The sequence below is a fragment of the Leptonychotes weddellii genome, chromosome 2, assembly GCF_054177405.1.
Source record: "Leptonychotes weddellii isolate Sample4059 chromosome 2, ASM5417740v2, whole genome shotgun sequence".
Lineage (NCBI taxonomy): Eukaryota > Metazoa > Chordata > Mammalia > Carnivora > Phocidae > Leptonychotes > Leptonychotes weddellii.
In genome coordinates, this window is record NC_138370.1 from 140,835,869 (window position 1) to 140,854,215 (window position 18,347).

The window sequence follows — 18,347 nt, forward strand, 5'->3', positions numbered from 1 at the left end:
GACAGAGAGGGACACAGCGAGAGAGGGAACATAAGCAGTGGGAGTGGGAGAGGGAGAAGCAGGCTTCCCGCCAAGCCAGGAGCTCGATGCGGGACTCCATCCCAGGACCCTGGGATCATGACCCGAGCCCAAGGCAGAGGCTTAATGACTGAGCCACCCAGGCGGTCCCCAGGCAAATTCTTCTTAAATGCCCTCATAACTTGCCTGCAAAGGAGAGCCCCTCACACAGTTGAAGGGACTCTGAGGGCTTCTCTGCTAGACTATTACCAGAAACTCCCTTAATAGCCAAGGGAAAAACTAAAGTTAAAATTAATGGGCAACCTTGGCACATTTTAATAGATACCGGAGTTACACTTTCTACCTTAAACCCCACCCTCAAGATGACAAATCCCTCAAAGTAAAAAGGAGGTTTCCATCATTGGGGGTAGAGGGTGTCTGATAAAGTTCAGAGAGAATTTTTATCTCTACCAGTACAAATGACTCAGGGCTTTTACTGAAAAACACTCCTTTTTGGGGCGCCTGGGTGGCTCAGTCGTTAAGCGTCTGCCTTCGGCTCAGGTCATGATCTCAGGGTCCTGGGATCGAGTCCCCGCATCAGGCTCCCTGCTCGGCGGGAAGCCTGCTTCTCCCTCTCCCACTCCCCCTGCTTGTGTTCCTGCTCTTGCTCTCTCTCTCTCTGTCAAATAAATAAATAAAATCTTTAAAAAAAAAAAAGAAAAAGAAAAACACTCCTTTTTGTTGTGTCAGTCAGTTCCAGACAATTAGGTAGGGATCTCCTTTCTGAATTAAAAGGGCTAATTCATTTTGCCTCCAATGGAGACTTCACCTGAGAATTTCCTGACCAACCTGAACCTGATCTTTTATGTTCCTTGACACAGAAGAGGAAGAATTCCAACAAAAGTCCCCAAATTTAATGGAGGAGCCCAAAAATCCATGGGCTTCTAATATTTACATTGGACAAATAAGAAGTACAGAACCCATAAAGATTCAGACAGATAAAAGTAACCCTCTCCCTACATTACCTCAATGTCCCTTCAAGCCTGAGGCCATACAAGGCCTCATACCCGTACATAGTAGAAGACCTTACCGCCCAGGGGGCTAATCATTCCCAGCACTAGTTCCTATCGATTTTGTCAATCCTGAAACCTGATGGGCAGGGAGGGCAATTTGTTCCAGATTTGAGAGCTATGAATAAGATGGTTATTCCGGTTTCCCAGTCATTCCAAACCCAAACGCCCTTATGTCACAAGTTCCACCTGAAGCCCAGGGCACTGCTGTGCACCTCTGTTCGGCGGAGACATCATCAGCCAATATCTATTTGCCTTTACCCGAAGCGATTGACACTGTCCCTAGATAATTATGCCTCGATGGGTCACCAAGGCCCCCTCTTATTTCTCTCAAGTAACGTCACTGAGGTTTAAGTACCCTCCAGGTCCCTGGGAAACCGAAACTTTTGTAATATGTAGATGACCTTTTGCTGTGCTTAGTCACAAAAGAGGAGTCCTCTATTTGCTGTAACAATTAGCTGAAAAGGGACACCAAGTCTCTAAGGCAAAACTACAATATCTCTAGACGTTGTTCAGTACCTAAGTCATGAGCGAAGCTCAGAAGCAGTTCAGCCGTCTCCAAAAAGAATTAAGCTAATTCAGGAATTTCTGAGACCTACAAGTAAGGGACGGCTTTGTGGATTTATTGCAGACTGCGGGATCCTAATTTTTCTCTATTAACTTCTCCACTCTGTAAACTTAACTAAAATCTCAGTCCCCGGAACCTTTGCTTGGAAAGACAAACATGAGCAGATTTTTATAAGACTAAAACAGGCGCTGGAAGAACCACCTGCCTCAGGGCCATCTATTTAAAACCCTTCACCTTATTTGTGCAGGGCGGGGATAATCAAGCCCTGGGAATGCTCACGCACGAACATGGTACTAGACGCGCCGATGAGAGCATGCAGTGTGATTCAGTGGCTCGTGCCTAGCCCAGTTGTCTTCATGCGAGAGCCGCAGCTGTGGAGTGAGCCCAAGCATCTGCAGATCTGACCCTAGGAAATGGCGTTTATTTGGAAACTTCACACTTTGTCCCAAGTCATCTTCACTCCGAACTGACTCCACATTTCTCTGCAAATAGACTAACTTCCTGAGATCCTGCTTTCACCATCTAATCTACATCTTCAATGTTGCAACACCCTTGATTTGGCTCTCTTACTACCTCTACCTGATGAAGGTGAGCCTCCTAGCTGAGGTAGGGAGTTCCATTTCGTGACAACTCATCCTGACTTAGGAGATATCCCTTTAACGAATCATTATCTACTCTGGTTTGTTGACAGGTCATACCGTAGAGGTGAAAAAGGAAATTTTCAGGCTGGTTGTTGCTGTTATTACTCAGTATGACCTGCTGGGAAAGGGAAACCTCTCACAAGCTAAATCCACCCAACCAGCAGAGCTCCATGCTTTACCTGAGCGTGCCAATTATCAGAAACACATACTGTTAATATCGATATGAATAGCTGGGATGCCTTTGGAGTCATCTTTGATTTTATTTTATTATTTTATTTTTTTTAAGTTGAATTTTTTTTTAAAGATTTTATTTGAGACAGAGAGAGAACATGAGCAGGGGAAGAGGGGCAGAAGGAGAGGAAGAGCGAGAAGCATACTCCCCATTGACAACGGAGCCCGACGTGGAGCTCGATCCCAGTACCCTGGGATCGTGACCTGAGCTGAGGGCAGACGCTTAACCGACTGAGCCACCCAGGCGCCCCTGGAGTCATCTGTGATTTTAGAATGTTATGGAGACCAATGAGGTTTTCTTGCATCCTCTGAGACCTCAATCAAAAATGGGCAAAAAGTAAATGATCTTCTTACTGCCATTCTGCTATTCTTTTAACTTCTGAAATTGCTGTCATCAAAATTAAGGCTCAGCCTGAAAGCACGGAGTACCAGGAGATGTCTCGGCTGACTCTCGTGCACAGGCAGAAGCATGCGATTGAAGCACGTGTGGACCAAGTCCATTCTGCTTCTGCACAAAATGGCTCTTCATTGCCAAATGTTTGCCATTCTGATGTCCTGGTAACACGGCAATGGTCTGCTCCTGAATCAGAGAAATTAAGATGGGTGAACAATGGCTATAAATGAAACAAACAGCTGGAACTAAACCTAACTCCACTTTTCGGTTTCCGTATTCCTTCCCCCACCTTAGGACATTTAAGATGACCTAAATTATAAGTAGATATTGGTAGGGACTCTTCTATAAAATTGCAAAAACAGTCTACCAGCCATGTCTGACCTGCCACGGCCCCAATCCTGGCAAACTATTTTTGTCCTGAGAAGCCTCAGATCTCCTCCCTCTGGACCCTCTGAATGCCTGCAGTTGGACTTCATTCAGCTACCACTTGGTCCAGGTTATCAATATGTTCTTGTTATCATATGTGTTTTCCAGGTGCGCTGAAGACCTCCCCTGTCGCAAGGCTGATGTCCTCACAGTGGCCAAGAAAGTGTTGGAAAATGTGTTTCCCACTTGGGGTATACCTTCTATAATCTCCAGTGATCAAGGTACCCACCTCACTGGGCAAATCATATAAGCCTTAACAAACACCTTGCAAACCTCTTGGGATTACCACTGTCCCTATCACCCTTTAATCATCAGGTAAGGTTGAGAGAACTAGAGAGATCCTTTAAACTTAAAATGTCTAAACTTGCAGACACCACTGGATTTCCATGGCCCACAGTATTGTCTTTGGTCTTGCTGACTGTTCATAGTACTCCCTTTGGGAAAGTCACTCTATAGAAGACAGTCGCTGGTAGATCAATGTCTATCAGTATATAACCTTCTGCTGAAGATACACAACTTTCATGCTAGGATGTCCAGCTACAGTAAGTCTTATGCTTATGTCTTCTGTTTAAGCATATCATCAGCAGATTAAAGAAGCTTTGCTGAATCCCATTTCAAGGAATCCTGTTGGTCACAGTCTAGAGCCTGGTAACCGGGACTTCTGGAAGTGTCATCAGAGGAGGACAGCCTCACTGTGCCTCATGGGAAGGGAGCTTCCCAAGTGCTCCCGAACACAATATACTGCAAAACTAGAACACACTGAGCCTTGGGTACATGTCTCACTGATAAAGAAGGCTCCACCTGATATCAGGCCCTAGGCAGATGATACAGACCTACAAACTGAATTGACAAGGAAGAGAAGTGGCTGACATCGAAGTAGACTGCTTTCACCCAAGATGCTGGATCAAGACCTCATACTTAAACTAAACATGAAACCCTTTCTCCTTTTTCTTTTCTTTACTCTGGCATTGGCCTGGAGAGATAATGCCCTCATTGTATCCCTCAGGCCATTGCTAAGTTTGAGAGGGGATTGGTTAACTCTCAGATTGCTAGATTTGTCATGATGCAAGAGATCCTACCCGGGACCAATTTCTCTTTGAATCTCAATGTCAATCCTCCCTTCCCCCTGCCCCATCCCCCACTTAGAAGTATGTACCCAGTTAGACACATTTACCTATGTGAATCTTAGCGCATTTGGATCCTTCTGTTCCCATGATTATCTAGACCAGATCCGTCCCCACTCGCTGAGAGAGCTCACCAGCAGCACCCATCTTTATAAGGCACTTAAGATGACTTTTTATTTCAGGTTTGGAGATTCCTTTCCTATATATGCTAAAACCCTGACTGACCCCCAGTTTAGGAGTAAATACAAATGAGAATATGATTAGAAACTTCTCCTGAACTCTTGGAGCCCCTGCAGAGTCTGTTGTTAAGACACTAGCTGCCCAGCAAAGATCCTTAGAGTCTCTGGCCAAAGCGTTTGGAGTAAGGAGGTGTCTGAGCTGGGCCAACAGAACCTGCTGTACCTGAACTAACACTTCTGCGGAAGATGCAACTCAGTTATGTAAGAGTTCCGAGAACGCCACTTGGCTTAAAAGGGTGACTTCTTCAATAGGGTCATTCTTTGGTTCAGTCTTGGGGACCATGGCCCTGAAGTGCACTCCAAATGTTGGGAATTATCCTGCTTATAGTTACAGTAACCTCCCTGGTGTGCTGTATTCTCCTAAGGGCTTTAAATGCATGTTTGCAGCCACCAACCACCAAGCCAATGATCTCCCTGAGGCTGGAATGACAGAAAAGGAGCAAAGAGAATGACCAACTAAAAAACTGTGAGCCTGAAGTCATGACTCACGAGTGCCACAGAGAGTCAGCAAAACCCAGGATGAATGAAAGCTTCGAGAACTAGAGCCGTAGCTGAGAGTGGTGCTAATGCCTTGAATTTCGATCACATCTCTCAGTTAGGCTGAGAGTTGGATCAAAAGAGGGGGGACTGTTAAAAAGAAACAACAGGCCCCAAATGGAGTCCCCAAGACTTCATGTCTAACCTAACTGCAGTTTCAGCCTCGCTGGGTTTTAAACTCATCATGCTGGAATTTCCAGATCGGCCCCAGTGAGGTAATCTGCACAAGACCCCCTGCCCTTTCCCCAAGGGGAAGGTGACCTTGCCTGAAACCATCCTTTCTTTTCTTCTGCTAGTTAACTTCCTTGTCCCACCCCATTCTGCCTATCAAAGCCTTCCATTTCATACAACTCCTTGGAACAGCCTCCTATTTGTTAGATGGGATGCTGCTGACTCCTGAGTCTTAAATAAAGCCAATTAGCTCTTTCAATTTACTCAGCTGAACTTTGTTCTTTAACAAGACATAGTGGGGAGCGCCCGGGTGGCTCAGTCGGTCAGGTGTCTGCCTTCGGCTCAGGTCATGATTGCAGAGTCCTGGGATTGGGAGTCTGCTTCTCCCTCTCTCCCCGCCCCTTCCCCTCACCACCTGTATTCTTCCACATGTGTGCACCCTCTCTCTCTCTCAAATAAATAAATAAAATCTTAAAAAAACGAACAGGATAGGGGTCTTTTTCACGGTTAACTTAGTGCACTGATGAAATTAATCTGAACTTTGGGAAATTAAATTTAAAGAAATTTCAGATTTCAGAAAGTCAGTCCATCAACTAAAATTCTGCATATCCTATAAAAGGCTAAGGGTGTATGGACTTGAATTCTACTTCTGGCTCTGTCTGCAACAGAACTGGGCCTTAATCATTTAACCTCTCTTGGCTTTGAGTTGGTTGAATTAGATGAATCTAACTGTAACAGTCAGTTATTCTACCACTTATACTTTGTTTTTAAAAATTTGGTTGTTTTTCTGTTATTGTTTATAGTCATTGACTATTTCTCTACCTTGTTTTGTTTCAAGGACATATTAGATGAATCCTTTTGTTTGCTAGATGGGTCAGATGGACGTGTCACATGTCAGTATTATTGTTTTTGTATTGGTTGGGACGTGGACTGATCATTGAGATGGGCCTAAAAGGAAACAGGATGATGTGCACTCATTACCAAAAACATTTTAATGACCCTTATGAAATCGTACATGGTTCTCCCTGTTCTGCTATAAAAGGAAACACAATTAATTGTTTATTAAAATACAGTACTCTAATACCACAGTGAAATACAGCTCTATACACATAACAACCATATATACACAACTATAAAATATATATATATATTTACACACACACTTGCCAAAATGGCTAAAGTTAAAAAGATAATACTAGGTATGGGGAGGATGTGGAGCAACCAGACCTAACGCTCTGGTAGTGGGAGCATCAGTATGACCATTTTAGAAAACGTGTTTGAGGGGCGCCTGGCTGGCTCAGTTGGTTAAGCGTCTGCCTTCGGCTCAGGTCATGATCCCAGGGTCCTGGGATCGAGCCCCGCATCGGGCTCCTTGCTCAGCGGGGAGCCTGCTTCTCCCTGCCGCTCCCCCTGCTTGTGCTGTCTCTCTCTCTCTCTGACAAATAAATAAATAAAATCTTAAAAAAAGAAAAGAAAAGAAAACGTGTTTGGCATTATCTGCCCAGGTTGAACACGTGCATGCTCAATGACTGAGCATCTTATGCCTTAGTATATGCTTAGTGGAAAGGTGTGTATATGTACACCAAAGAACGCAGACAAGAATGCTCATAGGAGCATTTTTGGTAATAGCTTCAGGCTGGAAAAAAACCAAATCTCTACCAGTGTTGAATTTGTAAACAGATTGTTGGCTCTTCAGACGATGGAATACTACACAGCAACAAAAACTAATGAACCACAGCTTCTCTGAGCAACGTGGCTGAACACATAATATCGAGCGAAAGAAACCAGGCAAAAAGGTGACATAACACATATGCACACAAAAGACCCAGGCAAAACAGCTATGGTGTTAGAAGTCATGATAGGGCTTGCCCCTGGTGAAGAGAGGTCAGGGATCTGGAGGAGCTCGGGGAAGGCCTTCAAGGATGCTGGTAATGTTCTATTCACCTGGCTGGTGGTTGCACAGGTGTGTCTGTGTTGTGACAATTCACTGAAGACTCATGCACCTTTCTGAATGTATGTTTTAATTAAAAATATTAAAACAGAAAAATTTGATGCTTTGTGCTTAGTCAAAATAATAATAGCTCTTTAAAAAGTTATAATAATCTATAGGACTCAGTAACAGGTGCTGTTGAAACGCATTATTTTATAACACTGACTTCAACCAAATGGCTCATAATTAACCCCTCTCCCTAGGGCTCGGGAAAAAAGTAAGCTATCTTGAATTGTCCTTTTTTTTTTTAAAGTCCACACAGCAATGAGTGTAGCGTGCCTAAAATGAAAACATCTACAGTATCATTGTTACAAAGGTTCCAGTTGAACCAGAGTACCAACAATACAGCATAATTTGTAATTATTCGAATTAAGTAGTACTCTTGAAACTTTTGAATCCATTTGCCTAGTTCATGAAGATCTTGAAAGGCTTATTCAATGAATACATTCTCAGCCAGTCAGTCGCTTACAGTCTACCTCTTCTGGGTCATCCTGATGGTGAGTGATGGATAGGATGTGTATAGAGCTTTACAAGGTACAGAGCATCATGGCCACCACCAGGAGGATACCGCTCCCATGGCCTTGTCAGTGTCACCCTTAATCTGGCCTGACTGTTTTTTAAGAAGAAATGGAAAGGGGCGCCTGGGTGGCTCAGTTGGTTAAGCGACTGCCTTCGGCTCAGGTCATGATCCTGGAGTCCCGGGATCGAGTCCCGCATCGGGCTCCCTGCCGGGCAGGGAGTCTGCTTCTCCCTCTGACCCTCCTCCCTCTCATGCTCTCTGTCTCTCATTCTCTCTCTCTCAAATAAATAAATAAAATCTTAAAAAAAAAAAAAGAAGAAATGGAAGAGTAGAGCCTTAACCTCCCACTGGGGACAAAGCTGAACAGAAAGAGGGTTCAGGACAATCGTATCTTGTTCTCAATGGTTGCCAACTTTCTAGAAGTTCAGGACCAAAGTTCATTACAGGTACTGCCCCCTGAAGGGAAACTCATTCCAGGTGCCACATGTGAATCCCTGCCCTCCCACCAGGTGGCGATTGGGGTTTATTAAAGCTATGGAAATGATCACATGCGGGCTGCCAGGGTATGAGGGTATAATTTGGCAAAAAGACCTACGTTCCCTTTATTGAAAATAGTGTTTATGGATATGGAAGGAATGTAAATGCCCCCAAGGAAAGCCTGTTCTATTGCTGATCAGGCTATAGAACAACTATTCACCTTACCTAGAGAGTCTATACTTGGAGGTCTTCCAATCTTCTTTCAAACACTTTCAATAATATCCCCATTCAACAAGTATTTATTGAGCACCTACTATATGTCTTCCTGTTCTGAGGGATATAGCAGTGAACAGAGCAGTCAAAACCTCTTAGGAGTGACCATGGAGCTTATCTTCCTTCCTGCCTCCTTTACTAAGAAGATGGAAGCTATTTTGTGTTAATTTCCTCAACCTAATGGATGGACTTCTTCCTTTCCAAAGCTCTAGGGCTCCCGATCTGTCCCTCTACCCTGCTAATAACTACCTTCATCAAGCCTTACTGCTAGGTTCACTAGCCCTTCATTTTTTTTATGACAAACATACTCAGGGGCTCCCCACACTAATAATCATGATAAAATGGACAAATAATATGATCAAACCTTTCCACTGATCTCTTGCCTCCCTTAAACTGCTGAGATCTCTCTTTATCACCAACTCTCTCTAGAAAATCTCATTTCTTTTTTTTTTTAATTTTTAAAGATTTTATTTATTTATTTGAGAGAGAGAACAAGTGGAAGGAAGAGGAAGAAGCAGGCTCGCCCCTGAGCAGGGAGCCTGACGCGGGGCCCGATCCCAGGACCCTGAGATCATGACCTGAGCTGAGGGCAGATGCTTAACTGACTGAGCTACCCAGGCACCCCTCTCTAGAAAAATCTCATTTCGAAGGGAGGCTCATTTGCTTCAACTTCCTTACAGAGCACTCCCCTTCCAAGCCCCGCCTTCCCCTTACCCAGGAAGGCTGTCAGTTCTATAAAATTCAGATCAGAACTTGGAGAAAAGAGAAAACCACCAGGAAAGCAGGATGGTGAGTAAAATGGTTCTGAGCAAGTGAGCCAAGTGTTTCAGGTAAAATAATTACTGGCTAATAGCCTCCTGTTGTGTGTTTGGCATTGTGCCAGGAATTTGAGGTTTTTCTAGAGAAATACAAAAAGTGACCTTTGATAAAAAGTCAGCAAGGGAAGATGAGACTGAGAAGACTTCCTCGGGAAGTAAGGTTTGAGCTGAATTTTGATGAATGAGTGGACTTGAAATAGAAGGAAGAAGAACTGGCTGAGGGTGGGCTGAGGGGTGTCATGAGCCTGAGGACCTGGAAGCATGACATGAGAATGATGTAATTGTTTGGTTTAAAATTTGGAAGAGATGGGGCAGAGCCAGATTAGCCATGTCCTTGCAAACCAGGCAGAGAGCCACCCATTAAAGGTACTTTTGAGCTCTTCAAGCCTCTACCACCCCATCTCTTTCCCTTAAAAGCCAAACATCTTTACTCTGTCTTCTCCCTTCCCTTTCACCTTCCAACCCATTCTGATAGGTGTTCTATCCTAACCAGCCCCTGCAAACTGCCCTGGAGAGAATTCAAAGGACCCCTGAGTAATAGGCTTTGCTGAGAGGATACTTACAGGAATCAGGGCAGATTACTTAACACTCTGCACCTCAGTTTTCTCTGAAATGGGGATTATAATATTGCCTTCCTCAAAGGGTTGTCAGAAGGATTAAATACATCTTAAAGCCTTGCTCAAGAACTGAACATTGTTACTATTATTAATCTTCCTTGAGCTCTTAGCTGTATCTGATGCATTTGACTACTCCCTGCATCTTGAAATACTCTTTGGCTTTTGCAATGTTGCACATTTGTTTGCTTTTCCTCTACCACTTGAGAAGCTTTCTATTAGTTTTCTTTGGATCCTCTTCCTCCACCTGATCCTTCCATGGTGGAGCTCTTCATGACTTTCCCCTCGTCTATTCTCACTCTACACTCTCCCTAGGCAATTTCATCCATAACTGCATGTCTTGCATTATCTCTTATATATTAATTACTTTTAGATGTATCTCCAATCCAGACATTTCTTCTTCTTTTTTTTTTAATTTTTTTTAAAGATTTTATTTATTTATTAGTCAGAGAGAGAGAGCACAAGCAGGGGCAGTGTCAGGCAGAGAGAGAAGCGGGGTCCTCACTGAGCAGGGAGCCCGATGCGGGACTTGATCCCAGGACCCTGGGATCATGGCCTGAGCTGAAGCCAGACACTTAACCGACTGAGCCACCCAGGCGTCCCCAGACATTTCTTCTGAGCCCCAGATTTGTACTTGATATAACTATTCAGGTTTTTCATGGTTATCTGAAACTCAACACCTGTGAAACCAATCTCACTTCTTTCCAACCATCTACACCTGAACTTTCTCCTTCAGCATTCCCTATGGTAAAAAAAAAAACAAAAAACATAACATTCTTGGGGAGCCTGGGTAGCTCAGTCCGTTAAGCGCCCGAGTCTTGATTTTGGCTCAGATCATGATCTCAGGGTTGTGAGATGGAGCCCTGCCTGGGGCTCTGCACCAGGCATGGAGCCTGCTTAAGATTCTCTCTCTTCCTCTCCCTCTACCCCTTGCCCCCCTCTAAAAAAAAAAAAAAAAAAAAGACATTCTTTTTCATTCCAGTTGGAAACTTGGGACTCATCTTTGGCTCATCCTTGTCAATCATCAAATTCAGCCGACAATCTGCAAAAAGCATTCCATCTGTCCACTTCTGTTTTCCCACTGCTGCTCCTTAAGTAAACCCAGGCTACCGACAACTCTGGGACTCTCTTGCCACGGATTTCTAACTGGCCTCACAAAGAGTGCTTTTGCTCTTTCAACCTTCTTTCCCTGGATAGTAGCCAGCTTTCTTTCAGTTAATCTAAATGTATAAGCAAATAACAATCTGATCATGTTCCAACCTAGCTTAAAAATCGGTCCACGACATTTCAATTGGTACTCCAAACTAAGCCAATTGTTCTGAAAGCTTAGGGAGTCTTTACCACCACAAATACACTCATGATCTTCGATGTAGTTTCCCTTTTGTAGGAACTCTAATTTGATGTTCACTCCAAAGTTAGCTTATCCTTATGTTAGATTAATTGCAAGCAAAAAGTAGCAAAGACGTCCATAAACAATGCCAATGAACACTGCATTAGAAGTCAAGCAGTATAAACACTGGGACTGCCATCTTTTATCCTAGGATCACCAGTGGCTCACACAGCTTTTGGCACAAAGTATGTCTTTAGTAAACAGGTGTCTGATACATGATGAAAAGGAAAAAGGATGGGGCACCTGGGTGGCTCAGTCGGTTAAGCGTCTGCCTCTGTCTCATCTGCCTCATGATCCCGGGGTCCTGGGATCAAGTCCCGCATCGGGCTTCCTGCTTGGCAGGAAGCCTGCTTCTCCCTCTCCCCCTGCCTGCAACTCCCCCTGCTTGTGCTCGCGTTCTCACTCTCTGTCAAATAAATAAAATCTTTAAAAAAAAAAAAAAAGAAAAAGAAAAGGAAAAAGGCTCCAATAAAGTACCTTACAGAATTGAAATATAATCCACAGAAACCATTTTGGTTGCAAACTCTATAGCCAGCAAAATATTTTCCCCAAGGACGGCCAAATGTTTACTAGCATTTGCATATCAAATGAGCTGCAATAACCTATTTGGCAATGAGGAAAAAAAAGAAAGGAAAGAATATGCCAGGCACAGGGCCTGAGACCGGATGAGACTTTTACAAATGCACAAGACAAGCTTCTTTCCCTCTAGGAGCTTCCAGACCACTTGGAGAGAGGCAAGTGTCCAAAAATTTAATATTCACCCTCTTGGCTCCTCCTATGGATAAGGCTTTTTTTCTTTTCTTTCTTTCTTCTTTTCTTTCTTTCTATTTTATTTATTTGACAGAGAGAGAGAGCACAAGCAGAGGGAGCAGCAGGGAGAGGGAGAAGCAAGCTCCCTGCTGAACAAGGAGCCCAATGCGGGGCTCCATCCCAGAACCCTGGGATTATGACCTGAGCTGAAGGCAGACGCTTAACTGACTGAGCCACCTAGGTGCCCTTGTGTCTTTCTTTAGGCGTAAAATGGTGAGTGAAAACAGGACTGGCTCTCAGTCTTGTTATGTCGGGTAAGGGTTGAGACTCAGACATTAATCAAATAATCACAGGCATAATAATAGCAGCTATTCTATATAGCGGATAGTATGTACCAGGTATATTTTTAATACTTTACATAAATTAATGCAGTCACATTCTATGAGGGGTACTCTTACTATCTTCATTTTATAGAGACAGAAATTGCAGCACAGAGACGTTAAGAAACTGGCCCAAGGTCAGAGAGCTGGTCCACACAGTCTAGATCCAGGGTTCATTCTTACAACCACCCACTCACCTGCCTCCATGCTGTGTAAGATAGGGCATAGACATATTTACAAGGTCCGTGAAGGGAGGCCGGATGGTGTTATAAGAACATGTAAAAGGGCATCTCAGTTTTTCTTGGTTTGTCTGAAGGCTGAGTAGTGTAAACCAAGCAAAGAGGGGTGGTGGGAGAGGGTAAGACATGAAATTGGTAGCAACGGAGGGGAGAGTATGGAAGCACCTGGATATCGTGGTTCATCGGTAGTGGTGGTGGGTGGGGGGAAGGAATCTGGAAGGCCTCATGGAGGAGGCAGATCTGAAGGAAGACCTTCAAATATCGGTTTAGTTTGTAGAGAAGATAGGAAAAGTAAACATCATGAGCTCAGACTAAACCTAATTAATTTGGGGGACAGGAACACACTGGTTATTTGGATTCTTTCAATTACGAGTAGCAGACACTCAATTTGAACTGGCCAAGAAAACAAGGACTTTACTGGCTTGAGTTGCTGATAAGTCCAAAATCTAGATCTGGCAGCAAGTATACGAATGATGTTGTTAGGGTCTCTCTTCCATTCCTCAGTTCCATTTTTCTACGTTGGCTTGGATCTCAGGCCGTGGACCTATGGAAGCTCTAGATTTTATCCTATCACTTCAGCAAACACCGGGAGAGGAGTACTTGTTTCTCTAAAGCTCCACCCCCCCACCCCGACTCTCATTGGCTCCGCTTATATTACGTTCTCCTTGTTGAACCAATCACTGTGGCTGGGTCATGAGCAGTACTCTCATTGGCCAGGCCTGGATCACGTGCCTTCCTCTGGAACCGGAAGGCAGGGTCAGCCATACTTGAACCCTAGGTTCTGAAAATGGTAAAGTTGCCCAAAGTAGAATCTGGAAACCAGGCAGGCCAAAACTAAGACTGCCACTGCAAGTGGTTGGCTGGGGCAGTGCTCCTCACACTTTATATGCAGAGTCTCATTCAGTAGGTCTCGGGTGGGACCTTAGAGTCTGCACTTCGAACAGCCTCACAGGGGAGGCCCATGCTACAGGTTCATGGACCACACTGTGGAGCAAGGGGCACAACACCTGGAGTGACTGCCTCCCTCAAATTTATTTAGGCTGTTCAGTGCTAGCCTGTATCCCATCCTACCATTTGTCTACTTTTCTCAGTTTTGACTCTACACCTTTATACTAGCTGGTCCGTATGTATGAAATACTTTTCCTCCACGTTCTCCCGTTAACTTGTCAACATTTTTATGACTTTACCTCTTATTTCCACCAAATGTTTCCTCACTGAGTGAAGCTGAGGCTAGGCTTATTCTTCTTCAACTGATGCCTTTTCCAGTTTAGACCTGTGAATACTAACCTTGTGGTAGGGTAAAAATGTATTTAATTATTCATGAGTCTGACAAGATCTGCTGTGTTCATTGATTTGTTGTGTATGTAATTCACTGCCTGAGTTTCAATCTGGGTGTTTGTCTATATTGAACACTTTGGTTTTAGGCTATAGGCTGTTAGGAGGCATGCAAAAGATCCTTTGAACATGCTGCTGTAGCACTCAGTAATCAGATGATGTTCAATTTTCATTGTCAGTGGTGTTTTTGGTCCTCCGGACTTTGCAAGCCTCTGTGCCGGTATTGGTAGAAATACTGAACTCTATTATGGTATCAAACTTCCGTATCATTGAAGGCTTTGGATTAATGCCTGTAGAATGGAATGTCTGTGAAATTGAGTCCTGAGGCCTGAGTTTTAGACTCAAGGTTGCTCCCGAACTTGTTTTGTGACTTTCTTCAAGTCTTAAAACCTTTCTAGGCCTCTTATCCCAGCGGCCATATTGGGTGTCTTGCTGTCCTCTACTCTCCCGCAGTGCTCTGCCAGTTTAGCAGACCCACTTCATTTGTAACATGTGGCTGACGCTGTGGAGGTAGGACACCTGACCCTCTAAGCCTTCTTTTACCCATCTGCAAAAGACAGTAATAATCATCTGATGTTTATGGTGGCACTTGAAGGTCATGAATGTAAAGAACGTCATGACTGACAGTGGTAAGAAATCATAGTTAACTATTATCCATCAGTATCTTTTTGGAAAGATGTTGGCTGAATGACTTTATAAGCAGGTGTATTACTCCTTAAATCCATTGAAATATACAGAGTCACCATGATACCAGAGAACGTCACTCAGCAGTTGTCTTTTCTTTACACCCCAGTTCTGGAGATATGAGCAATCAATGGCCCGCATACGTGACACGGATAACACTTCATAAATAAGGGAGGATAGGAAGCATATTTTCCCAGTGTGTTAGCCTTGGTTAGGAAAAAGCTACCTTCAATTATATTAGTTTCTCTTCTAATTCAATTTGTCATTAAATATATCGGTTTAAGAATTATCACGGGTTCCACTTGTACGGTACGACCTCTGTTGAAAGCACTGAACTGCAACTTTGTAGAATTGTTTCACATTCAGGAATTGGCTTCTCCACTTCCGGTGAACAAATTGGCTAAACCGTGAAGATTCGCGCTTGGAGCCAGAAGCCACGAGCTTTTATGCAGGAAATGTGTCTAAACCCATGCTGCACCCTTCTCAAAACCTAAAGAGGTTGGGTCCCCGAGACAGGTCTGTTTTTCTCGATGCGGAAAAGTTTGGTTCTCGGTCTATCCGGATTCAAATCGCTCCTTGGACAGTCTCTAGTCCTCACCCCGAACCCAGACTTCTGTTTTGTACCTGCTTATGTCACAAATTGCCCGAGCGCGCCGTTGCTGGCCTCCGCCCAAACCCAGATTCCTCTCTCCTCCCGGCGCCCTCTACCAGGCAGGCGGCCCGCCGCTGGCCAGGGCTTTCCGACAATCCCATGTCCTGATCCCATTTACTTCTTGGGTCCCCGCCGGTGCCATCTGGCTGGAACCACGGGGAGAAACTAAAAGTTGGACGTAGTCATCCTGCCCCTTGCCTTCTTCACTCGCCCCAAATGCAAAACCCGGGGCTGCTGGAGGACGAGCTGCTGGAAGGAAAAAGCTTAGATGGGAAACGGCCTCGCGTCCCCGCCGGCCCTCTCCGCGGCGCCCGCCTTCCCCAGCCCGCGGGCTGCAGGAGTCGCCCAGCGCCATAGGCCGTCCCTGGTTCCCCGCGGGCCCCTGGCGGCGGGTGCCGCCGCGTCAGGGTCGGTCCGGGGGACCCACGAGGCGCGGCTGCTGCAGTCACGCGACCGAGGGCCTGGCCCCGCGATAAGCCCAACGAGGGTGAAGCAGGAAATAAAGAGGCGACGGGAAAGGCCGGGCCGGGGGGCCGGGGGGCCGGGAGCCCGAGGGCACGGGCGCAGGAGCGGCGGGGCCGGGGCGGGGCGGGGGGCGGGGCGGGGGCGGAGCCGGGCCGGGCGCGCGGCGGCAGCGCTCTGAGCGCGGGCTGCACGCGGCGCGCTCGGGCCGCCCCTCCTCCCCGCGCCGCCGGCCGCGGCCCAGGCTCCCTCGCTCCGCCACTCCCCGCCCCTCCGCTCTCCCTCCCGCCTCCCCGCCTTCCCCGCCCTCCCCGCCTCCTCCACCTCCTCCTCCCTCCCTCCCTCCCTCCTTCCCGGCCTCCCTTTCCCAGCCAAACTGCAAGCCGGACCCCAGGCCGCCTCCCCGCCGCCGCCGCCGCCCCGCCGCCGCCCGACCTCCCCGCGAGCGCTCCACCATGGACAGTCCTGTTTTCACCTTATAAAGATGGCGGTGCGGGATCGCTGCAACCTTTAGACTAATGACTGTCCGAAACATCGCCTCCATCTGTAATATGGTGAGTGGCGGCCGCCGCCGCCTCGGGGGTCGCGCCCGAGGCGCGGCGAGGCGAAGAAAGGGAAGCCCGAGCCGCACACCCGCCGGGCGCCGGGGTGGGGGTGGGGGGCGGCGGGGTCCGCGCCGCGCGGCCAGAAGTTCCCGGCCCCTGCGCTCGGCCGGCGGGCCGCAGCCCCCGGGGAGGGGCCCGATCCCCCACCCCCCCTCCCAGCTCCGGGACCCGGGAGCTCCCCCGCCGGTGCCCGGCCGCGCCGCCTTGCCTCCGCCCTCGGGCTGCGGTGGAAGCGTCTTGGGGGGGGGTTGGGGAATAAGCTGGGGATGGGGGGCACCCATCCTGCCCTTGCGGTAGGTAAAGCCCTACCGGTCTCACTGACCGCCCTCGTCTCATTTTGAGTTCGCTCCTTAAACTGTATTTAAAAATCACTTTGCAAAGGCAATCGGTGTATCTGGGAGAAATTTGAAATGTAATAAAGCTGTAAGGAAGTGCAAAATTGTGGTTAGAGAAGTGAACTTCTCCCTGGTTTGGGAACCACGGTAATTTGTTTTGGATGCCTCAATTTCCCCACCTGTGAAAGAGGGACAAGGTTATTTGGCAGTAACATTTGGAGGCCCGGAGGGTGGGGCCGTCTTTGGGCGTGGAGGAGGTCTCCAGTTATCTTGCCTGATCTACTGCAGACCCCTCAGGCTGGTGAGCTGGTCAAAGCAAGGGGACATCATGGGGCTCTGGTGGGGCTGGGTCCATGATGTGGTGCTCAGTAAAACTTGGGTTTCTCCCATTGCTCTCCCTTCCTTTTCAGTTTTTGCAGGAAGAGCCTCCAGCCCTTGGGTTCCCAGGGTGCAGCCTGCAGGCACCCCCGCTTGTCAGAGCTTTAGGAAGCTCTCAGCTTGGCCCTGGAATAAGGCAGTTGCCCTCCCGTGCAGGGTGAGAGTGTATGCCTTGCCGGCACTCTCCAGGGTCCCCTTCCCCTTCATCAAAGGGCTACTCCCCCAGCTGGAACACGTGTTCATTTAATGCCAGTTTGGGGAAAACCTCCCTTGAAGCTAATAATACAGGCCCCTAAAGGGAATCTGAGAAGGCTTGATTGAGAAACCTTGGGGTAAGGTGATCTGGCTGCCCTTCCCCCTTAACACAGCTTTTTAAATCTTCTGTCCCACATTCTCCTGCACAATTAACACCCGGCGGTGAAGGAGCACTGTGTTAGCTCAGGGGTGGCATCAAGACCCAGCAGCGCCGGCTTCAGTTTTCAGCACCGTTGGCCATTGCTGCCGCGGTGGCTGGGGCTCCCCAGAGTGAGAGCTGCATGACCAGTTAGATGTGGGTGGCTCCTGGAGCCGTTCCATTTCCTCTCCTTTCCTTCCTTCTCCACGCAGAGACAGGTCTCCTGCTCCTTCCTGTCGAGTGGCATTAACGTTGGCTTGGTGCAGTGAGAAGGTGATATCTTTCTTCTCTCTGTCTCTCTCTGCTAAGACCAGTTCCTGAGGGGCACCAGGAAACCAGAGCAGCTCTAATCCTCCTGCTCGCCTGCTGTGTGGCCTCAGGCTTATGGGGCTGCGAGGCATGGTCCCAGCTCTTGGTGGTGGTCCTCTCCTGCCTGTGTGTGCTGACGCCTCTCTGTAGTGAAGTAGCCTGGGAACTTGAGAGCTTACATGTCCCAAGAGGAAGCCAGCGTCCAGCTCCCCGCCACCGCCACCCCCCCCCCCCCCCAGGCCCCCCCCCCCCCCCCCGAGTGCAGCTGGGGCTTCCTGGCACACCTAGGCAGGATGTCACAACCAGGTTCCAGTAAAACTCAGGGAGGCAGGCTGCAGGGGAGG

At 47.1% G+C, this 18,347-nt stretch overlaps 1 protein-coding gene and 1 long non-coding RNA gene across 4 annotated transcripts in view; both read left to right on the plus strand.

Annotated features, from left to right (window-relative positions):
• LOC115938343 (uncharacterized) overlaps positions 1 to 5,661 on the plus strand; it is a 33,863-nt gene extending 28,202 nt beyond the window's left edge. Inside the window, exons 3-4 of the long non-coding RNA XR_014143030.1 lie at positions 1,883 to 2,223; positions 3,436 to 5,661. This is a non-coding gene — a long non-coding RNA (uncharacterized LOC115938343). The remainder of the gene's footprint in view (positions 1 to 1,882; positions 2,224 to 3,435) is intronic.
• Positions 5,662 to 16,313: 10,652 nt separating this feature from the next.
• USP46 (ubiquitin specific peptidase 46) overlaps positions 16,314 to 18,347 on the plus strand; it is a 54,901-nt gene continuing 52,867 nt past the window's right edge. For 2 of the 3 annotated variants that reach the window (XM_081812387.1, XM_081812389.1), the window contains exon 1: positions 16,314 to 16,536. Coding sequence is in view for 2 of the 3 variants with exons in the window: in XM_081812389.1 (XP_081668515.1) it covers positions 16,501 to 16,536 (36 nt within the window). In the remaining variant the exon portion in view is untranslated. The remainder of the gene's footprint in view (positions 16,537 to 18,347) is intronic. The other variant, XM_081812386.1, reaches the window with a different exon arrangement.